Raw genomic sequence first — 21,540 nt, 5'->3', positions numbered from 1 at the left:
AAACTCTTAGTGATAAACTCTAAAACTATTTGTTTAGAGAACTTTGATATATTCTTCATCATTCATCTTCGACTCACACTTTTGATTATTCCATCCGCATGAATTCTATTTTTGTATTAGAATTTAGTAGATTTTTGTTATTAATTAAGAAAAATTCTACATTTTTAAAAAAACATTATCTAACTATATGAGACAGTCCAACTTATATATATATTTATGTCTCAAAAGTACCCTTGTTTTTTCATACATATGGACTTCTTATTACATAATACTAGTGTTATTAATAAATTGTTCGCTATATTATTTTAAATTTTTTAATTCAACTTTATGATATAAAATATATACTAAAGTCATATTATTACCTTTCATTGTTATTTTAAAGTCAATTGATATAAAAGAAATGATAYAAAAATCGGGTCATCCAAGTAAGATAACCTTATTATCAAGCTTCATGAGTTGACACAATGAATCTCATCATTCTTACTTATACATACCTCTTTATTATGATCTTTCAATCTCTCACCAATATGAGATATCACAAATTCAAACATAATTCTTCAACATCTCAGTACTCAATTCTCATGATTTCACATCAATATCTCTTGGTTTGTTCGGTGATCAAAACTCAATTTAAGAAAAAAATGTAAAATCCTCGACTCGAGCGGAAGTGCGATGTGTCTGAAAACTCAGGATCGTGTTTATATTTATAAAGTCTCGTCCAACACCGTTAATCACGATTCGGAGAATACTTAAATAAGATGAAAGCGCGTCATTAAGTCAACACTTTCATTCTATATATAAGTGATATAATAGATACTTAGGCTACATTTGTTATTATAACTACTGCAATAATAACAAATTTTGTTAAGAAAAAAAATGTATCATTTGCATTCGTTTTGCACAAATGTTTTACCAATTGGTTGATTTAATTTCAACCATGTCTATAGATTTCAAAGCTCTATCTCGCATTTATACATGCATCATCTTCTTCCCAACCATTATCTGTCTACCAATGTGAGATGATGAAAATCAACCTTATTTCAGATTTGAGGAACACTCAAACCTCATGTTGCCAATTCATCATCATTGGTTTCACTTTTATATTTGCACTTTAATTTTTACCATTTAATTGGTTTTGATTCCACCCATGGTATAGATTTCAAAGACGATCATCCAAAATAAGACAATCTTATGAGGCAAACTCCATGATTTGACACAAAGACATTCAATCCACTTTTCTTATACACTTCACTTTATTCAAAATTTTCAACTAGTTATCAATGTGGGACGACTAAAACTCAATTACAATTCATCATATGAGAATACTCAATTCTATAGTGCCACCTCAATACCCCAAGGTTTTCTTTTATATATATAAAGATAAAGTTTTTTTTTCCATTTGGTTGATTGTCATCCCAATCATGGTTATAGATTTCAAAGAAGGTCATCCAAAGAAAGACAACTCTATAAGGCAAACCCATTATTGGACATAGACATCCAATCCACATTTCTTATAGACTTCATTTTCTTCAAATCTTTCAACTCTTCACCAATGTGAGATATCTCAAACTCAACCACAATTCATCAACACCTCAATACACTATTCTCATGATGCCACCTCAAACACTCATGGTTCTTATTTTAATATGTACATAGATATAGATTGAATGCATAAATATTAGGTAATCTCCTATCTTTAAAACAAGAATAAGAACTCAAATTATAATCAACATAGGCTTTTAATTCTAAGATTGATTGTTCCAAAAAGAATTATTTTAACCCGAAAAGTTTAAAATGGTAATGAAATCATTAACAAGATATGAGATGGAAAGCCTGATTTATATTGATTTACATAGAATATTACTTCAAATAGTCAAATATTGTGACCCCAAATTATGTCAATTTATATATTAAAAGTATGTCATGGGTTGCTTTTTTTATGGTGGAACGAACTGACGAAGCCATATAAAAATAATATGGTAAATAACATTAATATAGCAACAATTATTGATTGACTTTACGTTTAGAAATACTTGGAAAACGGTTTTATATGAATTATTAGTATTTTCTTGAACTCAATGTTATTTTTGATGATACAAACAATATATTACAAAAATCATACTTATCGAGGACCCTTTTTCATCTCGTCCAGAGTCTATAAGAGGTGCCCAGAGTCTATAAAATATCATGAACGGGCCTGTATGACATATATAAACCAGAGGTACGAAAAAACCACAGACGAATATAGCAACTTTTAACGAACCACATGGACAAAAAATGTAGCTTACCCTAAAAACAATAGTAAATTTTGACCTAAAAGCCATAGATAACATGAGAGCTCCATTTTGACCTAAAAAGAGGCTGGAAGAAAGAAGGCATCACCATTTCCATAAGGAATGAGTATCAGTAAAAGTGCGATACAAGAAGCTACAACAGCTCACACCAGATTTTACTTCAACGATTAAATACACACATACCCGACTTAAGTTAAAAGGTCGATAACTTTTTTATTTTTGGAGAAAGAAAAGTCGATAGATTTGAATTACAAAATATGGCAGCAATCATTGAGAATTTAACCTTTGAACATCGACCAAGCTGTAAAGGTCACCACGACGTTGCTTCTGTAGTGGGAGATTGGTCCTGAGCGTATATAAAACACGTGTTCATAAGCAACATATAATCGATTTTTGAGAACATTTACTAGTCGAGTTTTACCTCCTTAGCTCAAGTACTGAATAATCAATCTCTGATATGATGGTTGCCTCTTCGTGTTCTGTAGTAGCCAAAATCTCTCCAAACTATCACGTATCAAACAAGTTCCATCAGTTTGAACATAAATAACACAGAAATCACCCACAAGTACCAACAGATAACTAAACCAAACGAGCCCAGTATATTCCCCTAGGTATGTATGCAGAGAGTAGAGCGGTTGTTTCCGTGAACGCCCCTGCATGCAAAAAGTGTGCGAAAAAGAAATCTTCCCAGAAAGTCTGAACAATTTGAAAAAAGGAGACGAATAGGAAAAAGGAAACAAAATCTAAGGCTAAAGATGTGAATGGAAAGATGACCAAGGCTAAAAAAAAGGTAAGCCATACATTAGGCTATTTGTACAACTTTAAAAGAGAAGGATGAGGTTGACAAACTTACTGGTCCAACAAGGGTCGAATGGCCCCATGCCACATATCCAGACCCAGCATCTCGAGCAGGAGAGCAAGTTGCTACATATAACTGTCACAAAATTCATAGTGATTAAGCATCGAGTGAATAGCCGGATAAGTCTTTCGGCCGTCATGGTGTGAAACCAGAAATACTAATGCACAAAAACCAAGTTCCATAAAGTTGATAATTCTTTTTTAAATTCAAGTGTGGTAAAGGGCATCAACAAATGGCTATGTTTTTTCAATAAGCTAAATGCCATTTTTCCTAAGATGGTGGTATCTAACACCTTTGGTCCAACCAGTCCATCTCAATGAAGTAAAAAAAAATCTATTTTGAGTAGCTCGATAATTCATGTGTGTTAAGTTTGGAACTTGAATACATGTAACACATAATCATATCTTACAAATAATGTTTTTTAAAAGATTATACATACATCGATAAAATCAAACAATGTATAATGTGATAACTCTTCGAAAGTTTAGAAACGGTTAAAACTAACGATTGTGTCATTAAAATTACACCTTTCGTTTTTCGTCACATACTTCTCGTTTTTCGTCATACACTTGTTACAAGTAATCATTTTTCATGATTTATTGATTTCCGACAGCCTTAAATCAATTCAGACCTCTTATTCATTCAGTTTTATAAAACAGGCCCTACGTCAAAGATCACCAAGCCATCTTAAGCAGTGCTGCCTCAGCTTCTGCTTAACAGGTCCACTCCATCCTTCTCCCGTGTACTGTCACCAAAAATTAGCATGGTTGCAACACTCATACCAAACCAACCAAACCAACCCCAATATGTTATGCTCGGAAGAAGCGCTTGGGGTAGAGAGGTTGATTCCATAAGACCCCCAGATTGTATTAAAAATAGCGAGAAAAGATTTTGAAATAAAGAAGGGTTCGAGATATTTTTAGTAACGTATGAAGCATTCAGATAAGTAGAACAAGTACAGCAAGCAAAAAGAGAACAATGTTAAAACAAACAAGTACCATGAAAGCATAGAAGAAAACACGGTAAAATAGACCGTAAAAACGAAGAACAGTAGAAGAATGGCAGTCCTGATTATCGCAAAAGAACCCCCCCCCCCCAAAAAAAACCTTCTGTAAACCAAATTATTGACTCTCTTACCCTTCCTCATCTACCCTCTACCTCTCCCACCACCCCTCGCTCGTCCACAGTAGTTTACAAATCCTTACACATGGTTTGCAACACTCATCTTGTGTACAAGTATTTGGTGCATACATCTAGCAGATCTTATAGCCATCCTACAGACTTGCCTTTCAACTTCAACGGAACTTCTCAACCACACAAGACTTTCAAGTGTGTTGTAGTTTATCTGCTATGATCCTTACTTGTATCTAATTTCATCAGTCTACTCTCTATCTTTCTAAAAAATTGATCTCTTGTTGTCCAGATACACTTGCTACTCCTCTAGCAAGCCATTATCATGCTATTAAGCAATTGAAGAAAAAAATGTCGCTTACTTCTCATGGTCTATTATAAATTGATGTATAATGTCCTGTTTTCAAACAGTTGCATTTTGTAGGTATTGTTAGACCTGAAACATGTTTTGTGTATTCTAGGACGAGGAGAGGGTAGTTTGGGAATTTCCAATTGGGGAATTAGTTGGAGTTAGCGCGATGGGGCGTCACAGTTGGCCTTAGTTTGTAGTGGAGGTGTAGCTATAATAATAGTAGGGGAGAAGGGCGAGGAGGTATCTGAATTTTGTTGTTTCCTGCATAAGCAAGGGGAGAGAGCCAACCTCTCAAAAGTTGAGCAAGAATCAATAAAGCATTCTGTTTTCCTGTTATCAATTCCTTTTCTTGTGCAATTGGGTATAGAATTGCTTCAGAAACATGCAGGTCAAGTGTAGACAATGATCATTTTTGCCATGTATTATAAAATACTATTGCAGGCAAAAGAGAGTAGTCCACACTGCATCAAGACATCGACATTTATGAAAGGACTGCCAACTCTTTGAATTGCACTGATCTGTTATCAACTAGGTAAGAAGCAAACATCGGTAAGTGCAGTCGATACAAACTACAGAGTTAGTAGCATACCTGATTATCTACAGCCCTGCATATCAAAAATAAAAATAGTTGGTGAAACAGAAGATAAAAAAATAGGTTAAGTGAAAAAAAAGGAATCGCATAGAAATAGAAGATCTTATAAATTTTCACAGAAAAAAACCCAATCAAATTGTCATAGTAATCATATGCCTACGATCTCATGCTTGCACAATCTCAACTGATTGTCCCTGTTCATTTATCTCGTGTCTCATATTGTCTACCTTGTGTTTATAAGCAATTCTTTTTGGACTAGTTTAAAAAGTCCTCCTATTTAGTGAGACTTGAAAAGTACTTTCAGAATGTGTTCACATTTTTTATGCCTGAATATCTTAAAAGCCTGCTTACTATAATTTATCATCCCCACTGTTTTAAAGAACACTAGAGGCGTGCACCTTGAGGCGCGCCTCAGGGCGATTCGGGCCAAAAACGTTTATGAGGCGCCGCCTCTAAGAGACCAGATTGTACGTGCACCTTGGTGGGTGAGGCGGGCCATGAAGCGGTGGGGCTGGTGGGCCGGTCTAGAGGCGTTCATCTCTTCTCCTTTATAAATAACCTTCCTTTTTTTAAACTAAGAAAACCCTAATATTATTATGGAAACAGAATCGACATATGAAACCCAGACTCTTATTCTTCTGCCTACATCAATTCAATACCACACCAGTGAATTAATAAGGCTTTTCAACTTCTATTGCTTCTTCTCTCCAAGACTCCAACGAACAGTCAACGATTGCTTCTTTGCTCGTCTCCAACGAGTGGAAGTTTGACAAAAAAGGTGGTGTCTAAGTCCAACCATTGACAAAAAAGGTCGACAAGTGAATTGTTGAAGCGTGGAGCACTGAACGTGGATGCGTGGAAGTTTGAACAGGAAGGGTGGAATTGCCGAATTGGAAACCTACCAGTGGAAATGAAAACCTAATTATTGTCCTCCTAGGCCATGACCCAAACAGAATCCCAAAAAAAACCCGCTTAATAAGAAAATAGCCCTCACAAAAAAATAACGATGATATCGGCCGCTATTTTGGGTTCAATTGCAGTCAAATAGCGGTAAGCGGTACCATATTATACCCGCCATTTGTCCATGCTATTTCTCTAACCTCCACGGACCGCAACTGGACCACTATAGCACCGAAATTAACTGCCCAGAATTGAATAATAATTGATGAAGAAAGTTTATCACTATTATTATTAAACAAATTTAATGAAAATGTGCATGTGCATACAAGCATCATGCACAGGAGGGTTTTTATGCATAAGAGGACTTATACTATTTGCAAATTATATATACTATATATAAGGCATTTAGGTAGAAGCTTAAAAACAACCAATTAAGCATTAGCACTGCCTAGTAATGCATAATCCCTTAAATTTCAAGTTTACAAATAATTATTGCTTACTTACAATTTGTTAAAGTTCTTTCAACTCTATAAAACTAGCTAATAACTAATTGATAAACATATTCAGTTACCAGATAATCATTAAGCTCTGCTAATCCGACAGAATCTACCATTATCTTTATCCAAATAAAGAATTACTTCATCACAAACTATACGGGAAAGAAATACCATTCAGGTAATATTTCCAAAGGAGTTGCAAACGGATCTGCCTAATATAAATTACATCTTTATTTCTAAATCTAAAATATTTAGATTTTAATTAAAAAAACTTAACTGAAGAATTATAACAAAACCCTAAAATTTTGTAATGTTTAACTTGACGCCAATATCTATGGCTTTTTCAGGTTTTATTTTATTGGTCCTTTAAGTTAGCAATATATGTTCAACTATCACATGTAAATTCTATATACAAACATAAACTTCGAATTTTCTTTTTTGATGAGAGATTGAATTAATTCTTAATTTTCGGTTCACGATAAAATCTTGCATCGCACAGGCACAAACTAGTGCAAAGGAACACACTTGCTTTAGAGTTCATTCCACGGCTTCTAACTGTCAAAGTGGTTTAGTATGAACTTCAAAAAAACAACAAAGAATGTTTAGGTTATAGAGAAATAACTCATAGCTATATCAACTGTAAAAAGGAATTGACATAAAAAATATGTTGGAGCTAAAAACAATTGATATCCATATCAAATCTAAATAAAAATAGTATGTTTAAATTCTCATTGTTCAAAGTGAAATCTAGTTAGTGGAAGGATAGGGTCGTCCCTTGGGGAGGGAGGGACGGGCAGGTGCCCAAGCCCAATTTTTTTAGTATATAGTAGTAGCTCATAAAAACTTGGTAAATAGAAAAGCCCCAATTTTTTTAGTATATAACAAAATCCGAGAAGAAATTAGTAGATAAGAAAGGCCCAAAATGTATTAACTAATTACATTGGAGTAGAAAATGAAAGAAGAGTTAATTGTCATTCGTTATATGCTATTGTTTATCGTCTCTCTATGTTTTTTATCTCGTACCGAGTCAAATACTATTGGTTTTTGCTATCTTTATTTGCTTGCTTTTTCCTTGTTTCAACAATTCAACAGATAACAACTTTAAGCTCATGTGCTTGCTATTGCTCTATGTTTTTTTGGCTAACTTTATCTGCTTTTGCTTCTATTGGCAATTGCTCTATATTTTTTTGGCTATTTTTATATGCTTTTGCTTCTATTGGCTATTGCTATTTGTTTATGTTGTTTGCCCAACTACTTTTATCGTTTATGTTGTTGTTGGCTATTTTTATCTACTTCTGCTTCTATTGTTTTTGTTGGCCATTTTTTGCTTCTGTAGTTGATATTGTATTGTTGGATCTCAACGAATCATCTTTTCTCATTCATTATTTGTTCTTATTGGATCTCAACGAATCATTTTTTCTTCCACATTTTCACTCATCCTCATATGACTTCTTGTCCTAAAAACCTTGATAATCGTCTTTATCATTCATCTCTCATTGACTCTCTCGACTACTTCTTCCACATAAGTTTATCTTTGTATCTGAATAATACATATTTCTTGTTATGAACTAAAAAAATTCTTACCTTTTAAAAATTACCAATCATAGTCGATGGTGAAACTCATATCTATCTATACTTCTAGATTTCAAAATTACCCTTGTGTTTTCATACATTCTCGACCGTTAATCACCTAACAAAGAGTATGTGAATTTTAAGTACTCTCATATCTATAATAAATAAGAATAAGAAGTCATTCCTCCATGAATTATTAGTGTTTCTTGTATTCAATTTTTTAATAATATAAAACATTTATTGAATATTTTTCTTCATACTTATCGATGGCCCTTGTTTTTACATACACACAGACCTATGAAAGGTCAGGAACGGGCCAGTGAAGGAAAAAGTATATATTGTTTTCATTGACACGGTTAGATTCACACAAAGAAAAATAGATAGGAGCATCCATGATTGAAAGAACTAACTTAGATAACACGACTTGTATCATGATCTAAAAAAGGGCATGAACCATGGAAAAGTTTGATGCCTCCCAAATAGAAGATAATAGTCGCAGAAGCAACAATTAGGAGTGTAGGCGGCAATCTATTCAGGATGGTGGATCCATTCATATATGAATGTGCACAAAGTGATGGAAGGGGGGGGTCACTTCATGATTTGGACTTGGATGATGTTGTAGGAGTTAAAAACGGGGTTCAACAAGACACAATTCAACCTACTCTTCATATATAACGGTCTCAGTGGAGACGTTGAGAGGACTATGTCTTGCTACCAATTACACCAAACTACTAGTACGGATGGCGAGGAAGACGGTATGATGCTTCATGAGATTATTTGAGTTGCCACATTATTAAATTTTGTGGTTGAGACTTCTATATGTTCCAAACTTATTTTTCTTTGACATCATTTTGTTGCTTAACGTTCTACCATAAACGTTTACTGGCTTTTACTTGATAGAATACTTTACACACTCATTTAGGTTTAGAATGGCTTATGTGTAGTATTAAGCCATGATGCATAACATCTCTATGTGTTTAATCATGTTTTAAAGTACAAAAAATGTGCTTTTTAATCTTGTTCTCACCTTAAGGCCGCGACCGCGAGAGGTGTGCCTTGTCCCTAGCAATTTTGTACACATTCAGACCACCTTCTTGCCATAATAACCATGACATGGTATAAATCTCATGACATGACTTCAATCTAATATAGAATACCATCCTGAGTTCTAAATAATTCCCTTTCATGCAAAAATGAGTTCCTTGATAGAAGAACACAGAAAACCAGAACAACGGAGGGGGTGTTGATTAATGATTCATGCAAATAGACTTACAACTACAACCAGACAACCAAATGCTCACCGGTAAACAAAGAAAACTTAAGAACAAATCAGGGATAGACGTACCTTGCCCTTTGTAGTAACTCCCAATGCAGTGGACCAGTAGTCATGTTGAAGGCCCCAGGATAACAAAGTAGGTGAGCACCTGATAGGTAAAAACATATTAAATCCTGAGAACAAAATCCAAAAATAAAAAAAGCAAAGTAACAGCTAATTTGTAATTATACAGCTGCAACATACAATAGGCACAAAATCCTGCAACACAGATCCAGAATGCTTTTCAAGATTTTAGTCCCTTACCTCAAAACATATCAAATCCGGTTTCTCAACTCAAGGTCGATCACTGAATGAAGTCTAGATGACGGTGAAGTATGTCTTATTTCTTAGCCCATATTGTATAAAGAACTTAAGAAACATAATCAAGTTATTCCGATCAATTAGCTATAAAACATTCAAGTGTTATTGAAACTACTAGTTAACAATAACTCACTTGAATTTTGTTTACTAGGCTATAAAAATATAAACTAAACTACAACTACGCATTAGGTAATTGTTGTTAATTAAATTAAACTGAAGCAACTTATGAAAACAAACTGATTGCAATTGGCAATTAAAATTAAACTAGTCTGCTAACAATGTATCTGACTGGTTTATGAATTTTTGTTGAAAATAATCCTAGCATCACTGTTTTGGTATAAAATGTCATGGTAATTTTTTTTTCGAATTATATAATTTTTATATACGGAAAATCTCACACACTCTCCTCACATTTGATGAGGTTTGAACCCCTGACCTCCTAGGAGGCCAAAGACTCACATATTGCTAGGCCAAAGGCCCTTTGGTGTCATGGTCAATTATATACAGCTATTGTATGATAATTGATGATCTCAAAAATAACGAGATAAGCAAAACACAAAGGGAAGATAACTGTTGCATGTTCACGGAACAGAAGGAGGATAACAAACCTCTAGCTGCATATAGTGCGGCCAGTTCCTGAAATCGAATGTCATAGCAGATACCTATACCTATGCGTCCAACATCTGCATAAATTTTAGCAATGAAGAATCTTAGTAACGCAAGCAACAATATTTCGACTTATACTCACAACATAAAAGAAGGTTTTGATCTGCGCATATAAAACGAGTAGCAGAATGTGGCATAAATAAATCAATATTCTGTCACAAAGATCCTATGTTATCAACATTAAGGGCCTGTTTGGTTTGACGGAGTGTTATTGAGGATTTGGATTTCATGGAAAGATTTGGAATTCGGAGGATTTGAAATTAGAAGGATTTGGAATATTTAGTGTGTTTGGTTTGTAGGATTTGAAATGGAATTGAATTCCATTCTTTATAAATAATTTATAAAAACAAATTATAGATAATTATAAAAATAATTAGATTTTCTTTTTATTAATTTATTATTACAAAACAAGTGTCTTTGACATATTTTAGAACAGTATTACAAACATATCCCGCGAAATACCGACTACCTCGATGGGATATCTAAATTCCATGTTTGTGGGATTTCAATGAAATTCACGGATTTCAAATCCATACAATCCCTCAAACCAAACATGGGATTTGAATGGAATTGAATTCCAAATCCTATCCGATCCTACAAACCAAACATGACCTAGGTCCCAACTCGTAATCTGGATTCATAGGTGTTATCTCCGAGAAACAAAGACAGTGAATTATCTCGCCTCAAGATGGTAAGAGTTTCATACAATCCTTTTTTGATCTTTTGACCACTAAAGTTCAAGGTACTTGGCCAATAGAGATCTGAACTCTGAACATTTTGCTCATTGCCTACATCCTAATTAATATATAAATGTATATTAATGTTGCAAGTAAGTCCAGCTTATCGAAGTACCATGCTTGTTTAACCCCCAACTTTAGTCTCAGTTCGTATGTTCTATCAATGAGTTAAACAAGCCAGCCAGGGATACCACTACCTAGGTTGACTAGGCTCACTCATACTCAGCTCAACCCATCTACTCTAATGACAAGAATCTAAAGTCAAAGGCTCCTAAAGGAATCGAACTTTAAATTACATTTGAAATACAGCTATCAATACAAACATCTGACTTGGCTCGAACCTGGCAAGCCCAACATAACTTGACAAAAGCTTGTGAACTACCACAATACCTACCTAAACCAAGTTCCTTGCAGGACAAACCTTCATTTCAGAAATCTATTTCTGCTCAAGTCTTCTGTTTTATTTGAGCTTGAACTCAGCCTGCCAAGGCCTAGTTCAGGTTACTGCCCCTCATATAATTTTCAAAGCTAGGTGGAGGCCGTTAACATCTACTGGAAAATGTATACCCCTTGCAGGATTGATAGATTTGATATAGATATATGTACTACACCGAAAGCAATGGTGATAGAAATCTTGAGTAGTTCGTATAACAATATGCCTGAACATATGAAACAAGAAAATGCCTGAAATGCTGTATAAGAAACTGTAATTGTTATGCCCAGACCTTTGGTCCAGGTTTTACCAAACTTAATGCTAGAGTTTCTGGATGTTTCATATAGTATTCCAGGTCACAAATTGGAATATGTATTACAATCCCAGTCTAATAAGGTACTTTGTTCCCTTTGATCATATTTTGTTTCCTCTTTTTTCCCAGTTTAAGACGTGAAGTTTTGTCCCCTATTCTTGATATGTTTATCATTAGTTCATTACCATCCTCAAGCTGGGTCGAAGTTATTTATGATCATTCTAACCTCAATCGAATGGCGACTCGGCCTAATATTCTGCTTCAGATAACCAATTGGATAAAGGAGCAGGTTCAAGTTAGGAGAGGCTTAAGCTTTACCAACAGGTCACTCACCTACACACCCACCCCACTCTCATTCATCTTAGATTGTGCAAGGTTATATTACTTGTATATAAGAAAATACTCACTTTAGAAATGGACATGGGATTTTATTGGCTTTCAACCTCGAGAAGGATTTCTTGAGCATGAATGTGAGGACTAAAAACGCTTAATTCTTGTGATTCCTAGCTCATCTAAAGAGGATACTAGAGGCTAGGAGGTACCCTCATAACCCACCTTTATGGCCAAGATGATCTTTGTTCAAAATGTTATTGTTCATGCTACCATTTACCATTGCTTACTTCATTGACTTGATATTAAGGTGGCTATAAAATAGAAGGTTGCGTGGATTATCCATCTGGTTTTTTGGTTTAGAAGTACGCCTCCAAAGGTTGTTGCTAGAGGAGGTACTTGTGTGACTTTACAAAGGCTCTTCATATTGTTTTCTTGCTTTATTTGATCGCTTGAGACATTTGGTTGGTTTATAGTGTTAATTACTATTGTACTTCCTTTAGACATATACATGAGAAGGTATATGTCCAAAGGACGCTATTGAGTGAGTTTGGATGCACTCTTGAGGCAAGTTGCAGATATTTCGACTAAGTCGCTTGTAGAGCTCAGTTGGATCCTATATATAATGACCTAGGCATGTTTAACATATACCCTCCAACTTTATGAGAAGTATTACGAAGTTGGATGTTATAGCAATTCCTACCTATGCCTCGACCAGCCTATATATTTCCTCTATTTGTCCTTTTCCCCCCTTCAACATTACAAATTTATGGTAAATCTTTTCTTGCATATCTCTTTACAAGAGACAATGTTACAGAACTATAAATTAAAGGTGGCTTTACTTATTTCGTTTGTTGTTCTTTAATTATGTTTTAGAAATATATTCATATTGGACGTTTATACTTCATATCAACAGTTTACTACTTGATGAGAGTGTTAGAAAACTATAAATTAAAGGTGGCTTCACTTATTTCGCTTGTTGTTCTTTACTTATGTTTTAGAATAATATTATACTTCATATCAACAGTTTACTACTTGATGAGAGATGGAGAAAAAAGTGGAAAATTAATGATCTTCGTAAGAGTTGAGAAAAGAAAAGGTAATGTGAAAAGAGTTGAGAAAAGGAAAGTGGGGCTCATCACCATGCACTTGATCCCCGAAACAAATAAGAAGTAACTGAAATAAACACTAATGCTATAGCTATACCAATAGCCAAGAAAATAAAACCAGGTTATGTCGCTACTCCGAAAATAAATACAGAGGTGCCTGATATATCCTTTCCCTTTTGATATGCGGCAAATGCCCAGAAATACACCCCAAAAAGGCCCAGAATCATTAGGGGAAAAAGGACATACAGGGGTGGATGATAGGATCTTAAAAAATAATGAACAATGTAGAATTGCATATTATAAAGCTCAGAAAAGAACCACTTGAACCAAAGGGACTTTGGCCTAGCGGTATCGTAGCCCTTGGCCTTCTAGGAGGTCAGGGGTTCAAACCTCACCATAGGTGAGGAGGGTGTGTGAGTTTATTTGTTGCATTTGCCGTATATAAATATTATATACTTCAAAAAAAAAAGAACCACTTGAGATGATGGATGTATGATGGTAATATACCAACAACAAAGTGAATGTAATACCATAGCTTACATATTGGTGTGTACACACGTGAAAGGGGAAAGACAAAGTGTGTAAGACATAAAAGCAACCAAATACACACATTAAAGAAAATCAGAGAATTCTGATGCAAACATTAGAATTTTTCAGCATCAAATTCAAAACTAACCTGTATCCACGACAGTAGGAGTTTCTCCGGCCGTAAGAGTTTTTGATTCTTCAAATGTAATCTTTCCAGGGATATTGATATCAAAAAGGTGTATCTGTCATGTAGTGATATCATAGTGCTTAGCAGAAGTTTGTATGTATGCAATCATGGACCCTCATAAAGTATGATACAAACCCTTTCCATAAAATGGGAAATAGTAATATAATATATGCTGAAATAATTTGATCATCCTTGCTAATTCAAATAACAATCCAGAGGTCAACGTCAGCATTTGATAAATATACATGGGTGATGGGACAGGTTTAAAATAGTAAAACTGTAGGCTTACATCTGCACTCGGAACAATTTGAAACTCTGTCCAGCCTCACAGAGTGATAATGATGGCACAATTGCATATAAGCCACATTTAGAACAGTACCTTTCTGTGTTTGGCCTTCAGCTTTCCATCAGTACCAAAAATGCAACAAGTATTGTACAGCTTGTCCCCACATCTTTCTGGTATTGACCCACCGACTATCGTGATCTTCAAAGAACGAGCAACTTCAGACAACATTGTTGTTGAAGGAGAAGAGTCCTCTCCAGCATTGATGTCCTCAGCATAGACAGGAAAGCTATCATTTGAATATGGGCTATTCCATATTTCCTGAAATGGGAAATCACAAGATTATGGTACTTATAAAGCTTTTCATATTGAGTGCAGACTGCACCGTAAATTAATTAGCAAGGGAAAAAAATAAACAATGAGAAAGAACCTTAGCTTGTGGAATATTAAGACAAATTTAGTGAGTATCAAGATTTTAGTTTCCTCTCAAAGAAACCATGAAGTGAGAAGGATCATGTGTAGTTCACAAGAATCCTTGAAAAAATACATAGCAGCCAAAACAAATCCCTTTTAGTCAATAAATCTGAAACTGGTAATTGGATCGAAAAAGAAGTTCAAAATACTCATAGCCAAAAAACCAACAAATCCATAAACTGGAAACTAATTTTGCCACTCATTTTCATATTTTATTTCTCTATAAACTTCAGGAATCATTAGCCAAAAGCCATTATCCTGTTTGGATCACTAATGAGGTACAAAGATGCTTTACAAGGACATATCCTGCCTATGTGATGCACCACCACATAGTTGAGATCTTTACATTCAGGAATGCAAGACCTTTTGGCACTTCATTTCTAAATGGTCCTAAGCAAAGACAGGTATTAATTTATTCTATCACTCATAAGCCGATTCAAGTGATCCCTATGGGGCTGTCCGTTTAAATTCCAGGATCCTGAAAAGTTTATACTAATTTGAAGATTACCCAATACAATGTATTAAATGATGAAAGATAGCAAAGAAAGGCACAGCCTTATGGTAGGCTATGCTTTTTAATAGACCACGGCGGTGACAAAAAGGGGCAGCACATCGTAATTTCAAGAGTAGTAGAAGACAAAAATACTCAAGTACATAGAAAGATGCTGCTTAAAAGTTCACTGTCAACTCCTCAGATAATAACAGTATTCAAAAGGGCGCGCCATGGCGTAAGATGTGTCTCCCACATTATGATAAGGCCTGTAGCTTTTGTGTAACGCGTTGCTCACGCCATGGCGCCTTGAAGGGCACCATGGCGCACCACAAGGGGCGTTTTTTTCCAAAGCGTGACTGTTTTTGGTTCATTTTATTCTTAAAAATTTAATATTTTTAACTTTTGTGTTTTCAAACTTTGAACTTTAGATTTTACACTTTTATAGACCTACCTAATCACATGCTTCATAGTTTCATGGATTCACGCATGTTACAGGCTCACGGTTAAAACGAAGTTGTAAAACCCTTTCTATTTTGAATATTTGATCACAAACTCTTTATATAATAGTAGTTAATATATATGATTTTTCTTCTTCTAATATGAATATAAAATTTTTAATATCATTATATTATTGAATAAAAAAATGGAAAATATATATGTATATATAATTATATATATGACATACATATTTACGCCTTATGTCACGCCTTGGAGAACACCACATTCTCGGCCGTGGCATGTAAGGCTTAAGGCTTGAGCTCGCCACCATGCCATGCCTCACCTCAAGCCATTATGAACCTTGGATAATAATGATGATGCTCTAAAACTAAGTAGAGTCTCATTGTATAAGCTTGTGTACTTAGACATAAAGAAAAAAGAGCAAAAGCTCAAATAGAATATTACTGGCAGAAGAACAAGCTTGGCACCCTTTTCAGCAGCCTCCTCAATTGCTAGACGAGCATGAGCAATATTCCTCTCCTTGTCCGCTGTCACGGACAACTGACATAGTCCAATCTTGAACTGCAATGCGAATAAAAGAACACATAATTAAATACAAAAATCACATGTCAATAAATAATCCAAATTGAAGTATCAAAACACAGCATGCACACACGAATTTTAAATTGATAGTGTACATATCCCCAATGGCAGCGGAAACAGAGATGTGCATTGATAATCAAAAAAATTCATGATTGCATATAAGTATTCCCAAATACACAAGTGTGCAGCTCAGATGAAAGCTTTAATTAATCTAGCTAATTTTTACCTCTAATCCGGAAACAGGCAAGGGTCAAACTCTCACACAAAGTTATGAAAAGATTCACGCCAAGTGCATCCCAGGAACTTCTCGCAATTGCATATATCCACACACATAAACTTATGTGTGGCAGAGGTCCCAGCATCAGAAAATAATCAAAAGACGCACACGCGAGATGAAAATACAACAATGATATATATCCCAAAAGGTCCAAATTGCATATAATTTCTCATAGAATTTACGAATTATGCACCTATAATTGAATTTTTAACATGCCTACAAGTACCCAAACAATCCCAATTTTAGATAATACTATTTAAGCACACACACATGAAAATTGAATGCTGCAATGAACATGAATATCCGAAGTTGCATACAAGTAACCCCCCGCCCGCACACACACATTTCGAAATATGAAACCTTAGAGATAGGAGGGACGGGAAGTTCGATAGCAGGGGGAACCCTAGCTTTCTCAGGGCTAAAAGAAGACGCCATGGATGATGCCGAAGCACAAGTGATCGTACGGGCAGTAGTAACTTTGACTAGATTGTGACGAGCGCCGATTTTGTCAAATTTACTATCAGTTTGCTGAACCGGGAAGAGGTGTGGTAAATATGAACGCTGGGCGAGCGGCCAAGCAACGACCAAAGCGGAGCGAGAAGCGGCGGATGATCGGAGAATTGATACCGGCGAACTATAGAGCATCTCCAATCAACCGGGATTTGCCGTTTGTTAGCGTGGGTGTTTGGGATCCCTGTAAAAGCAACTTATTCGTTGGTGCTGAAGGCTGAACGCTGAAGTCTGAACGTCAGACTGAAATCTGAAATCTGAAATCTGAAATCTGAAATCTGAAATCTGAAATTTGAATCAGTCAGACTGTTTGTTTTTACATCTGAATCAATTAAGACTGTTTGATTTTGTAAACTGACAGGTGGTGTTGAAGTCTGAAATCTGAATCAATTCATTTCAATTAAATTTAACTGAAATATCCAATCATTTAAACCATTTGTAAACTGCCATATATTTTTAACACRTTCAAAATTTCAATTGAAATACGTCAATTGATTCAACACACAATAGAWAACACGAATAAAATCTTATAACAACTACAATCAATATTCATTTTGTAATTGTGTCGCAATTTCTTCTATTAAACTAGCCATATATGTTTGGTCAGCGACACTCYCATGCGATTGAATCTCTTCAGCCTCATCTGCGCCATCGTTCTCTTGTTCGCTGATTTGATCATACTCAGAAAATAGCTCATCACTTAAACCTTCCTTCCGTATGAAGTTATGAACCGCAAAACATGCAATAACAACGTCTCTTTGAACCTCAAGTGTAAATGATGCCATTCTTTTCAATATTGGAAAACGTGCTTTCAGGACGCCATAAGAGCGTTCAATAACATTTCTAAGTTTTGCATGAGAATGATTAAACTTTTCATACTTGTTCATTGCTCGTCGACGACGAAAGTCTCCGAGCCAATATCTAACATTACGATACGGCGCCATAWATCCTCGAGTATTTGTATACGCAGCATCACATAGGTAATATTTATCTGAAAACAATAAAATAAAATGTTTGTTCAAATGAATATAGCAAATATATTACCTGTAAAATCAATAGTATACCTRAAGGAGGAAATGGAAATYCAATATCACCATCTGTTAAAGCTTCARACAAAATTCTAGAATCATGCGCAATTCCTTCCCATCCGGCAACAACAAATGTGAAAACCATGTTGAAATCACAAATTGCTAAGACATTTTGATAACATTCACCCTTTCCTCGTCCTCTATATAAATGTTGCTCTTGAATAGGGACGATAGCATGTATTAAAGTTMCATCCAAGGCTCCAATTGCTCCCTACATTAAAGCTAATAGTCAAAATAAATTTAGTAAGGAAAGTTATACAAATATTATTGAATTATTATTTACCTTAAATATTCGTCGTAACCTTCTATTATTCTCAGGGATGTCTGGATTAGGATTGAATGATGTAGGAACTATGATCTCTTTTGCAAACTCCATCATTTTATCCAACACTTCATGAAAAATTTTATGAATTGTTTGTGTTGAGTGCTGGAACCTGTTTTTCAACACTCTATACCGTTGATTGTGACCTATAATCATCAAGAAGATAGCCATCTTTTCTTCGACCAATATATGTTTGCTATCCGTTAACCAACCTTTTGCTTTAAAGTAATCACATAATCGAATGAAAGCTTCACGTGACATTCGCAATAAGTCAATACATTGCCGATCACTACCTTCAACGAGCTCATTCGTAAATTGAGCTCCAGTCATTGCAGACATATTATCTCTTTTNACGTCAATTGATTCAACACACAATAGATAACACGAATAAAATCTTATAACAACTACAATCAATATTCATTTTGTAATTGTGTCGCAATTTCTTCTATTAAACTAGCCATATATGTTTGGTCAGCGACACTCTCATGCGATTGAATCTCTTCAGCCTCATCTGCGCCATCGTTCTCTTGTTCGCTGATTTGATCATACTCAGAAAATAGCTCATCACTTAAACCTTCCTTCCGTATGAAGTTATGAACCGCAAAACATGCAATAACAACGTCTCTTTGAACCTCAAGTGTAAATGATGCCATTCTTTTCAATATTGGAAAACGTGCTTTCAGGACGCCATAAGAGCGTTCAATAACATTTCTAAGTTTTGCATGAGAATGATTAAACTTTTCATACTTGTTCATTGCTCGTCGACGACGAAAGTCTCCGAGCCAATATCTAACATTACGATACGGCGCCATAWATCCTCGAGTATTTGTATACGCAGCATCACATAGGTAATATTTATCTGAAAACAATAAAATAAAATGTTTGTTCAAATGAATATAGCAAATATATTACCTGTAAAATCAATAGTATACCTRAAGGAGGAAATGGAAATYCAATATCACCATCTGTTAAAGCTTCARACAAAATTCTAGAATCATGCGCAATTCCTTCCCATCCGGCAACAACAAATGTGAAAACCATGTTGAAATCACAAATTGCTAAGACATTTTGATAACATTCACCCTTTCCTCGTCCTCTATATAAATGTTGCTCTTGAATAGGGACGATAGCATGTATTAAAGTTMCATCCAAGGCTCCAATTGCTCCCTACATTAAAGCTAATAGTCAAAATAAATTTAGTAAGGAAAGTTATACAAATATTATTGAATTATTATTTACCTTAAATATTCGTCGTAACCTTCTATTATTCTCAGGGATGTCTGGATTAGGATTGAATGATGTAGGAACTATGATCTCTTTTGCAAACTCCATCATTTTATCCAACACTTCATGAAAAATTTTATGAATTGTTTGTGTTGAGTGCTGGAACCTGTTTTTCAACACTCTATACCGTTGATTGTGACCTATAATCATCAAGAAGATAGCCATCTTTTCTTCGACCAATATATGTTTGCTATCCGTTAACCAACCTTTTGCTTTAAAGTAATCACATAATCGAATGAAAGCTTCACGTGACATTCGCAATAAGTCAATACATTGCCGATCACTACCTTCAACGAGCTCATTCGTAAATTGAGCTCCAGTCATTGCAGACATATTATCTCTTTTCCTTTTTAAACGCCTTTGTCGCAAGTAGAACATGTATAAAAATACGACGATGAGAATTATAGTTTTGATATGATTGTCCATGATAAACCTGTTAAAACATAAATAAAATTAAAATATAATCAAACACATCACCAAATAAAGTTCATTGTTCAACTTCCAAAATACATAACCAAGTAGTCAGACTGTTTGTTCAAATATAAAATGCACAACCAAGCCACTAGTTCAAATTCTAAAAACTAATCCATGAACCCCAATCGTCTTGCCGTCCTTGAAATCCAATCTGTTAATTCTTCAGCGTCTAAAGGGATCGTCAACCATGTCTCTCTTAATAACGTTGACTGCCCAAAAATGTCAACGGYTGCTCTATAAAGAGGATCCCTTTTATCAAGGTCAAGAGTGTTCAACCGTTCCATACARGCACTTAGGTTTGAGGCATTTTGTGTAACAAGTGTTTGAAGTGCACCCTTCATTTCTAGAGCCAATTCATCCATGTCGACCTTGGTTTTACTCTTCTTCTTCGGTCTAGATGGAGTTGTGCTTGCAATATTGACGGAAGGTCCTTCCTCCTCATCTCCATCCACCTCATTTTCAGGTTATTAAGTAGTAGGGATATTGGATGTAAATGATGAAGATGAAATCATAATCCTCTCACGGGTTGAACTAGGGGCATACGCACGAGATCCAGTAGCAGAAGTCCCCTCGAACAAAGCTATACATAAATCAGGGTATGCCAATGGTGCTGTCTTCAATGTTCGGGCCTTTGGATGTCCCTGCCTCCAAATTAAGAAGGTAAATAAAACTCGTGTTTTTGTCTATAATATCTAAAAAGATAAAAAAGAATAAAAACTAACCTTGAAAAAATCTTCCCATTCTTGATTAGTTAGGGTGAACGTATTCATTTCAGGGTCATAAAGATTCCTTGTTTTATTCCGTAGGTACACCCATCCCGAATACTTTCCTTTCAAATAATCATATTGGTTTTTTAGTTGTTTCTGGGTGAGTTTTACATGGCAAACCTCTTCAAGTTTGGTTGCCACTTGCACCCACGTCTCCTTGCGAAGACTACCTCCATTTCGACCGACCTTATTGACCTCTTCTATACAAATCTCTAGAAACCGTTTGGTAAGTTCGTTTGTCCACTTCACACGCACATTCTCATCCATGACTAAAATAAAGCAGAAAAGATAAAACTCATATGGGGTTGATGTTTAAAACGAAATGGAACTCTATTTTTGCTATGGTAAATCGAAGTGAACTAAAATGATATGAATAAGCTTAAAACAAACA

At 35.1% G+C, this 21,540-nt stretch overlaps 3 protein-coding genes across 3 annotated transcripts; all 3 read right to left on the bottom strand.

Annotated features, from left to right (window-relative positions):
* Nucleotides 1-2,359: 2,359 nt before the first annotated feature.
* On the bottom strand, nt 2,360-17,420 carry LOC112529191 (omega-amidase, chloroplastic). Its single transcript, XM_025140317.1, has 10 exons — nt 17,065-17,420; nt 16,290-16,406; nt 14,516-14,740; nt 14,098-14,191; nt 10,442-10,516; nt 9,543-9,621; nt 5,226-5,241; nt 3,148-3,228; nt 2,716-2,798; nt 2,360-2,640 (listed from the first exon to the last, which is right to left on the bottom strand). Exons 1-10 carry the CDS (start codon nt 17,347-17,349, stop codon nt 2,562-2,564), a joined length of 1,134 nt encoding a protein of 377 aa, XP_024996085.1. The 5' UTR covers nt 17,350-17,420; the 3' UTR covers nt 2,360-2,561.
* A 336-nt stretch (nt 17,421-17,756) lies between these two features.
* Nucleotides 17,757-18,954, bottom strand: LOC112529645. Its single transcript, XM_025140985.1, has 4 exons — nt 18,837-18,954; nt 18,586-18,692; nt 18,279-18,513; nt 17,757-18,205 (listed from the first exon to the last, which is right to left on the bottom strand). The coding sequence occupies exons 1-4, from the start codon at nt 18,952-18,954 to the stop codon at nt 17,757-17,759; spliced, it is 909 nt and encodes a 302-aa protein (XP_024996753.1).
* An 80-nt stretch (nt 18,955-19,034) lies between these two features.
* LOC112529644 lies at nt 19,035-20,744 on the bottom strand. The gene is made up of 5 exons (XM_025140984.1): nt 20,587-20,744; nt 20,115-20,341; nt 19,864-19,970; nt 19,557-19,791; nt 19,035-19,483 (listed from the first exon to the last, which is right to left on the bottom strand). The coding sequence occupies exons 1-5, from the start codon at nt 20,742-20,744 to the stop codon at nt 19,035-19,037; spliced, it is 1,176 nt and encodes a 391-aa protein (XP_024996752.1).
* Nucleotides 20,745-21,540: the final 796 nt, after the last annotated feature.

The sequence above is a fragment of the Cynara cardunculus genome (genome assembly GCF_001531365.2).
Source record: "Cynara cardunculus var. scolymus isolate 2C chromosome LG 16, CcrdV1, whole genome shotgun sequence".
In the NCBI taxonomy this organism is placed as follows: domain Eukaryota; kingdom Viridiplantae; phylum Streptophyta; class Magnoliopsida; order Asterales; family Asteraceae; genus Cynara; species Cynara cardunculus.
This window is presented reverse-complemented; position numbering and strand designations above follow the sequence as displayed.

What these genes read in the sequence shown, in the direction of transcription:
- LOC112529191 (XM_025140317.1), bottom strand. Translation starts at nt 17,349, where the DNA reads ATGCTCTATAGTTCGCCGGTATCAATTCTCCGATCATCCGCCGCTTCT. An exon ending in CGCACTATATGCAGCTAGAG is followed by an intron (nt 9,622 to 10,441) that starts GTTTGTTATCCT and finishes TTTACCTATCAG; the next exon opens with GTGCTCACCTACTTTGTTAT. An exon ending in TCAGTACTTGAGCTAAGGAG is followed by an intron (nt 2,641 to 2,715) that starts GTAAAACTCGAC and finishes ATATACGCTCAG; the next exon opens with GACCAATCTCCCACTACAGA.